At 31.9% G+C, this 8,512-nt stretch overlaps 1 protein-coding gene across 1 annotated transcript; it reads left to right on the top strand.

The window, feature by feature from the left end:
- The first annotated feature begins 383 nt into the window (after positions 1-383).
- On the top strand, positions 384-7,914 carry LOC114178348 (lupeol synthase-like). The gene is made up of 18 exons (XM_028064187.2): positions 384-655; positions 745-930; positions 3,094-3,183; positions 3,358-3,555; positions 4,015-4,099; positions 4,219-4,385; positions 4,503-4,691; positions 4,932-5,045; positions 5,211-5,330; positions 5,428-5,550; positions 5,677-5,775; positions 5,861-5,917; positions 6,008-6,054; positions 6,139-6,282; positions 6,365-6,542; positions 6,627-6,707; positions 7,468-7,551; positions 7,620-7,914. The coding sequence occupies exons 1-18, from the start codon at positions 461-463 to the stop codon at positions 7,743-7,745; spliced, it is 2,283 nt and encodes a 760-aa protein (XP_027919988.2). The 5' UTR covers positions 384-460; the 3' UTR covers positions 7,746-7,914.
- The last annotated feature ends 598 nt before the right edge of the window (positions 7,915-8,512 follow it).

Genomic DNA, 8,512 nt, shown 5'->3' with positions numbered 1-8,512 from the left:
GCGTTTGAAACTTTAAATAAACTTAACGAAATTTGATTAGAATCACTAAATCCATACACTTCCAAAGATTCCAAAGATGAAAGACTGAATTGGTCAAAAGTTTCGAAGAGGGACCAATTCTAAATTTCACTGAAACTTAAAGGACTAAAAATATATTTAACCTAAAAAAACGTGCTTGAATTATTCAGAGTCTTCGTGGGTGGGTATGTATGAAGTATAGTGGGTTGTTGTTTTGAAAATAATTACCTATCTAAGTAGGTACTTTTTCCTTTATATGTTGTCGAGATTGGACTCAAAATTAAACTCGTGGCACACTGAGATTCGTTCGGTAATATATATAAAGTGTTAGATGCACACACTTTGTCACACATCAAACACTTGAATCAAACATCGTTGTTGGTGTTGGAAGTTTGAAACCGAGCTTCATTGTCTTCTTTTAGTAACTTGAGTTTGTCTTAGGATGTGGAAGTTGAAGATTGCAGAAGGAGGAGAAGGGTTAATTTCCGTGAACAACTTCATCGGGCGACAACATTGGGAGTTTGATCCGAATGCCGGAACTCCAGAAGAACGTGCTGAAGTTGAAAGAGTGAGAGAAGAATTCAGAAAGAACCGGTTTTGCAATAAGCAAAGTGGTGACCTTCTACTCAGAATGCAGGTATCGTTGTTTTTCTGAATTTTTAATGCATGTAGTTGTGGTCATTGAAAGTTGAGACAAACAACTATGTTGACTTTGAAATGTGTCAGCTGAGGAAGGAGCACACGTGTGGGTCAATTCCAGAAAGAGTGAAGGTGAGAGACAGAGAGAATGTTACAGAAGAAGGTTTGATTAGTACGATGAGAAGGGGTATCAGTTTTTATTCCTCGATTCAGGCACATGATGGTCACTGGCCTGCAGAATCTGCCGGTCCTTTGTTTTTCGTTCAACCTCTGGTTAGCACTTCTCCATATATCTTTAGTTTTTTCTCATCTATTCGTTACGATAAAAATGACTTTAGACGAACAAAATAAGATTACATATATAAAATTACGTTCTAAATATAATAAAGACAACATTTATTTAGATGTGATTTAAAAACTATCTTAAACAATATTTATATAAATGTTACTTCTACAAATTGGATGTTAATTAAAAAAATATGGTCTAAAATACACTAAAAATTAACGTTTTTAGATTAAAAATATTTACTTCATCTTTTTTTTTAACTGAAAATGCAAAATTTAGTTCCTTTTTATTTTATTCTGAAAACGCCAAGAGTTCATAATGTTAAAATGTGAAGTTTTGAAAAACATGTGCATTAAAATCGATGCCTTTTTATCAAAATTTTAAGCAACCATTTTAAAATTGTTGTTGTACTGAAAATCGTAATCTATTACTTATAGTTACACTCACTTAGACTACGTCTAACAAAATTGTTGTCTAAATTTTAATCCACGATTTTTGTAATTTAACTTTGTGTCGTGACTAAAGTGATTTTTGATGTAGTGATTGTTTATTTAACTTGTATTAACTATAGTAAAATAAATTCCCTTCTCTATTTCTATTTCATGAATCATGTTGCGATAATAAATTTAAAGTTCTCCATGTTAAATAAGATTTTAGGACGTGAATATAAAAGTATTTTTCTATATTGTTTCATAGAAATATTTCATAATAATACACATTTTTAGGTTCAAATGTAAATAACATATATATATATATATATATATATATATATATATATATATATATCAATATCAATAAATTTTTATAAACTTTTTACATTAAAATAAAATAAATATGAGATCTTAAAAATAATGTGGTATATAAAAAAAGGAAGTTTAGATCCTACATTAGGACTCTTGCAATAAAGATGTTATTAGTTTTAATATATATATATATATATATATATATATATATATATATATATATATATATATATATATATATATATATATATTCATTTTTCTCATCATGTGGTTTTAGTGTTGAAAGGTAATTTTTGAAAACGTTCAATTTCTTTTTATTTGAAAATTTAATCTTTTAAATATTTAATTTGTATTCATAATTAGGGATGTCAAAAAAATTCATACCCACGGGTATCCGCGGATAAAACCCGCAACGGGTAGAAAACGGATATTAAAAATGGATACCCGCTACCCGTGGGTACGGGTATTTTTGATACCCGCATGTTAACGGGGCGGGTACGGGTATCATAGTATCCGTACCCATGGATACCCGTACCCGCTAAACTTTAATTTAGAAAAATACTCTTATATATATATTTATATTATTAAAAAACATTATGAGTCTTCATTCAATGATGTGGTCAGATTCTTACCTAACAATGGAATAAATTACTTCCAGATACTGTGGAGGCATTAATGTGTCTCCAAGACTGGTTATAGATCAACATGAAAGGTAATGAAATTAACACTTTTACTTAGATATTTTAATTAAGTGATTGTTAGAAATTTTTAATGAATTTCTTATGTTTTCAGGCTCTTCTCAATTAAAATTAGACAACATGAAACTTTATACAATGTTGCAACAGGTGGACATTGATGAAGTTAGTAATTTTTTAATATTTTATTCAAAAATAAACTACAATATAAATTGGTAGTGATTTTTTATTTGTTTATTTTTCACGGAGAAAGGGAATTTGTTGATCCAAGCACTAATTATGGTTAAACATTTATTTTTTTAAATATTTTTGTAAATACCCGCGGGTACTCGTGGATACCTGCGGATATGAACAAAATAGACGCATATCCGTTATGCGGATACCCGACGGATATGGATACGGGTACAAGGTGAATATTTATCCAGCGGGTAGGGTATGTACCCTACCCGCCCCGTTGACATCCCTGTTCATAATTGAATTAGATTGATTACATTTACATTTACAAATGACCACCATTCTTAAACTTTATTACTTTTAAGTTATAAAACGGGTTTCATTTGAAGTAATATTATGCATTCCTTTGTTGCCACATTTTTTAGTATATATAGTTTTAAAATTCTCCATAAATTAATTTTGCACGTTCTATTTATAAAATTTAGACGTTTTTTTATTGTAGCTTATGTCATATGTGCTCAATTATATATATTTTCAGGTGATGGCACTCTATATTACAGGGTCCCTGAATGCTGTTTTAGGACCAGAACACCAGAAGGAAATTATTCGTTACTTGTATAATCACCAGGTATATTTCTCATGTTTCTGAAGCTGTGCATATAAGAATGAAAATAACACTAACACAGGCTCCAACAATAAGCTAGACTCTGGAATTGAAAATAAAACATTTAAAAGTAAGATTTGTGCATGCAATTTGGTTCCAACTGAGTTAATTACCTATTGGTGTTGTCACATGTGACAGAACAAAGATGGAGGTTGGGGATCCCACATAGAGGGTCACAGCACAATGTTTGGATCAGCGTTGAGCTACATTGCCTTGAGAATTCTTGGAGAAGGACGTGAAGATGGTGAAGATAGAGCAATGGCTAGAGGCAGAAAATGGATCCTTGACCATGGTGGTTTAGAAGCTATTCCATCATGGGGAAAGTTCTGGGTCACGGTAACAAATATATATCATTTACCATTTCTGTTTAGTTTCTCAGCCAATTTAACTAATTCTATCACAGTAGTAAACACAATCATACAAATGTATAACATATTCATACAAATGTATAACATATACGAACTTTAAGTCTAACTCAACTCTACAAAATGATATGTAAAATAAGATTTATAATCACTTATATATTATAGATGTTTGATCTCCAATGTATTTATTAGAAGATCAACATACATATATATCGAGCGTAGAACTAGATAGTAATAGATGGTATATGATAATAACAAAAAACAAATCTTGTTTGGAAAGATTTTGGATGACTCTAATAATATTTTAAGAACTTAAGTCTAACTTAAACTTATAAAACTGACGTGTAAAATAAAGTTTGGAGCTACTTATATACCGTATAAATTTAATCGATATGAAATCTTCAACAAATTTTAATTTTGAATTACGCAGGTGCTTGGAGTTCATGAGTGGTCAGGGTGTAACCCTCTCCCACCAGAAATATGGCTTTTGCCCAAATACACACCAATTCATCCAGGTTTACTACCTTGCCTCATAATCATATAATTTAACCAGGGAAGGGAAAGGTCGATGAAAGATGCTTCTTTTATATCTACAATTATTTGCTAATCGAAGTTCTCTGCATATGTTATACAGGGAAAATGTTATGCTACTGTCGCTTAGTTTACATGCCAATGTCATATTTATATGTGAAGAAGTTCGTGGGTCCTATTACCAAGTTAATCATATCACTAAGAGAAGAAATGTACAACCAACCCTACGATCAAATCGATTGGAATAAATGCCGTAGCAGGGTTGCCAAGGTTTTTGTTTCCATACCAAAATGTCTTTGTTTTTGATAATTTATAGTAATCTTCAATACGACAAGGAAAGTGTTTGATGTTGGTCTGAGTTAAACTCTAACCAATACGAAATTTCAGGAGGATCTCTACTACCCTCATCCTCTGATTCAAGATGTGTTATGGGCATCTCTTCATCACGTGGCAGAGCCTCTTCTGAACCGATGGCCCTTTTCCATGCTGAGAGAGAAGGCACTAGAAGTTGCAATTGATCACATACGTTATGAGGATGAAAATAGTAGATACCTTGGCATTGGTAACGTAGAGAAGGTAAAGTTAATATTTGGCGCGGGAATAATCAAGTATGAGTTAAAAATTTCACTTTGAGTAGAAAAGACAAAGTTAAACACAATATAAAAGTCAAGATCTATATACTTATTTTCTTAATGTTTTGGGTTAAAAATTGTGTCAAATATTTATATATGTGTGTAAAGTTAATGTTATATATATCTAGAACTACGATACCTACCTCCGTGACTACAACATGCTGAATGGAATTTTCTATGTCAGGTGCTATGTTTGATTGCACGTTGGGTGGAAAATCCCAATTCAGAGGCATATAAACTTCATTTAGCCAGAATCCCTGATTACTTCTGGCTTGCAGAAGATGGCTTGAAAATTCAGGTTAGTATCAGCTTGCTGAGAAACTTATTTCACTTTTCCTTTTCTTTTTCTGCTACAAATGTTTATGGGAAAACTTGTCAAAGTGAATAATCAAAATCTGAAAAGTGCAAAATTTACTGTTAGTCACACAATGCACCATGTTAATACAGTGAAAAAAAATTGCAGAGTTTTGGGTCTCAACTGTGGGATGCAGCATTAGCCATACAAGCAATCCTTTCATGTGATTTGAGTGAAGAATATGGACCTACACTTCAGAAAGCACATCACTTCGTGAAGGCTTCCCAGGTTACATAACATGTTCTAATTAATCGTTTTGCTTGCATAAACGTGAAGAATCCTAAGAATCAGAACCATAAGATGCAATTTCTTTTCTTGATTGAAGGTTCGTGAAAATCCATCAGGTGACTTCGAAGCAATGCATCGACACATATCCAAAGGAGCATGGACATTCTCAATGCAGGATCAGGGTTGGCAAGTCTCTGATTGCACAGCAGAAGGATTAAAGGTTCATACAAATTCAATCGATTAACTTAATGCATGTTTAGTCCAACTTATTAAGAAAATATAACTGCGTATTTTTCAGAAGTTCTTTGAATTAATGCGTGCTTAAAAACTTCATTTATCTCTTCAGGCTGCACTTCTATTGTCACAAATGCCTGTTGACCTAGTTGGCGAGAAAATGGAAGATGATAGATTCTACGATGCTGTGAATGTGATCCTATCGCTTCAGGTGTGGTTTTCTATATAATTAGAACGCACCATGAAATTTTTAACTGTAGTTTTGATTTTGTATCTAACTACATTTAACACTACAGAGCAACAATGGAGGATTCCCTGCATGGGAGCCTCAAAGAGCCTACCGTTGGTTAGAGGTAAGAAAATGTGTTTTCCTAATTCGTGAAACGAGTTATATTTCACGACATTGTCACAACTGAGAGATATACTCGTGTCTACTGCTGCAGAAATTCAATCCAACTGAAATATTTGAAGATACTCTCATTGAGATGGAGTAAGATTACACTGGCATTGTTGTTCATGCAGTGTTTTTTTCTCATATTGTCTCTGCTTACTGTGTGAAATGTTTGTGAAATAGGTATGTTGAGTGCACATCATCGGCATTGCAGGCACTGGCTCTGTTTAGAAAGTTATACCCAAAACACAGAAGAAAGGAAATCGATTATTGCATTTCTAAAGCAATCCATTACATTGAAAAAGCACAAAATCCTGATGGGTCATGGTATGTCTTTTTGCTTTCTCGTATCAGTAGTTTTATGTTTGCTTATTCAGCAAATGTTTGTTTCAACTCTTACACTTTTCAGGTTTGGTTGTTGGGGAATTTGCTACACATATGGCACCTGGTTTTCTGTAAAGGGGTTAACCGAGTGTGGAAAAAACTACCGTAACAGTGATGCCTTACGTAAAGCTTGCGATTTTTTGCTGTCAAAGCAGCTTCCTAATGGAGGATGGGGTGAGAGTTACTTGTCAAGCCAAAACAAGGTATGAAAATCACAATTGCTTTGAACAGCATACTAAACTCTGTTTGCACAGAAATATACTAAGATGTTTTGTTTTTCCAAACAGGTATATACAAATCTAGAAGACAACAGAGCAAACCTTGTTCAATCATCATGGGCTTTGATGTCCCTTATTGATGCAGGACAGGTTAGTACACTAATCTCTACCCACTATATCATAATTTTGTTCGAAGTCGAAGTGTAAGTCTAAATTTTATATCGGATAAAAATAAAAATGTAGAGTATCATATAAGGACAAAGATTCATAAATTCGTTGTATTAAGATTTTGAGTTGAAAGTGATATCAATATCTTGTATGATTTAGCTCGGATTTTATTGGTGTTGTATCCTATGAAACCCGGATACGGACACGGACGACACATATACGACACAGACACGGATACGAAGATACGATTAAATTGAAAAACATAGGACACGACATGCATATACATATTAGTTTCAAATTTTTAACTAACAAATTGTCAACTAACACAAAATTGAATCTAATTTATCAATCTAATATCCAAAAAAGTGAAAAGTAGTGATCATATAATATTTTTTTTCCTTATTTTTATAATTATAGGAGAAACTTATGTGATAAATTTACAAGTTTATAGGTTTTTTTAAAAAATCATTGAATTTGTGGTTATTAACATTGTATTGGAGTCATATCAAAATCATGTTAAAAGCAAAAAAAAATGTTTTTTAAATTGAACACTTGATTAATACATATCGTACGAGTATTGGTGTCTGATACTGGTCGGACACGGGACAAACTATTGATGAGACGTATTCGAACTTCATAGGTTGTATCTCCGAGTGAATTCTTCCTGTATAAACCTAACAAGATCAATTTTGTAGCGTGCTATTGTGTTTAAAAGTGTGATTTTTTTTTTACTGTCAAAAAGGTTGAGATAGATCCAACACCAGTTGAGCGTGGAATAAGGTTATTAATCAATTCACAGATGGAAGATGGAGACTTTCCCCAACAGGTAAAAAAAAACTCTCATCTCATGCGAAGTGAAATGAAAGATTTACGTATTTTCTTTGTGATGTGCAGGAGATCACCGGTGTATTTATGAGGAATTGTACTCTAAACTACTCTTCGTACAGAAACATTTTTCCCATATGGGTTCTGGGAGAGTATCGTCGTCGTGTATTTACTCAAACAAATCAAATGCTTTAGTGCTCTCAATGCACCCATGGATTATCGTGATTATTAGCATAGCCTTAATACGCAAATTAATGTATTTATCAGATGAGTTTGTAACCAAATTTGCAGGTTAGACAACTAACCTAGCTACATACTTTCACATTATGATGACAGTTAAATTAATAACATAATTTTTTGTTCCGACCGAGGATGTTCTAAATACAGCCTAAGATCGTGTCCATATACGAAAGATGTGAATCTAGTAAAAACGGACACAATACATGCACTAGAATTCAAAATACTCATGTTGCACGTAACAAACGTAATAATATAAAGAAAATGATCTTTAAACAACTGAATTAATTTTAACAATTTTCTTTTACGATTAAAGTAACATTTTAAAATAATTTTAAAATATAAAGAAAATAAGAAATGAAAAATCATTCAAAAAAATGTAAAAGTGAAAGCTGTAAAAAGATACAGTTTTTAGAGAACTTTGATTTTTCATTATTGGAAAAAAACAAAAAAAAAGAAGAAAATATTAGTTTATTTATTAACTTAAAGAGTAAAAGAAAAATATATGTTTTTCCATTTTACTTTGTCTCACCCTCTCCACAAAATAAGAATGAAATATGGTAATGTCGTTGGGGTATTATTGAAAGAGTTAGTATAGGTTAACTTTTTAATAAAATTTTGACATTTTTTCTATTTAGGTTAAAAAAATTATTTTATTACTTTATTTTAATTAAAAAAAATTAATTTAGTTCCGTTTTTAGAAATTTTGTTAAGTTTAACAAAAA

Source organism: Vigna unguiculata, chromosome 3 (genome assembly GCF_037176805.1).
Source record: "Vigna unguiculata cultivar grain cowpea cultivar isolate G323 ecotype 2 chromosome 3, ASM3717680v1, whole genome shotgun sequence".
In the NCBI taxonomy this organism is placed as follows: Eukaryota; Viridiplantae; Streptophyta; class Magnoliopsida; order Fabales; family Fabaceae; genus Vigna; species Vigna unguiculata.
Note: the sequence above shows the minus strand (reverse complement) of the source record. Positions and strands in the feature narration are given on the sequence as shown.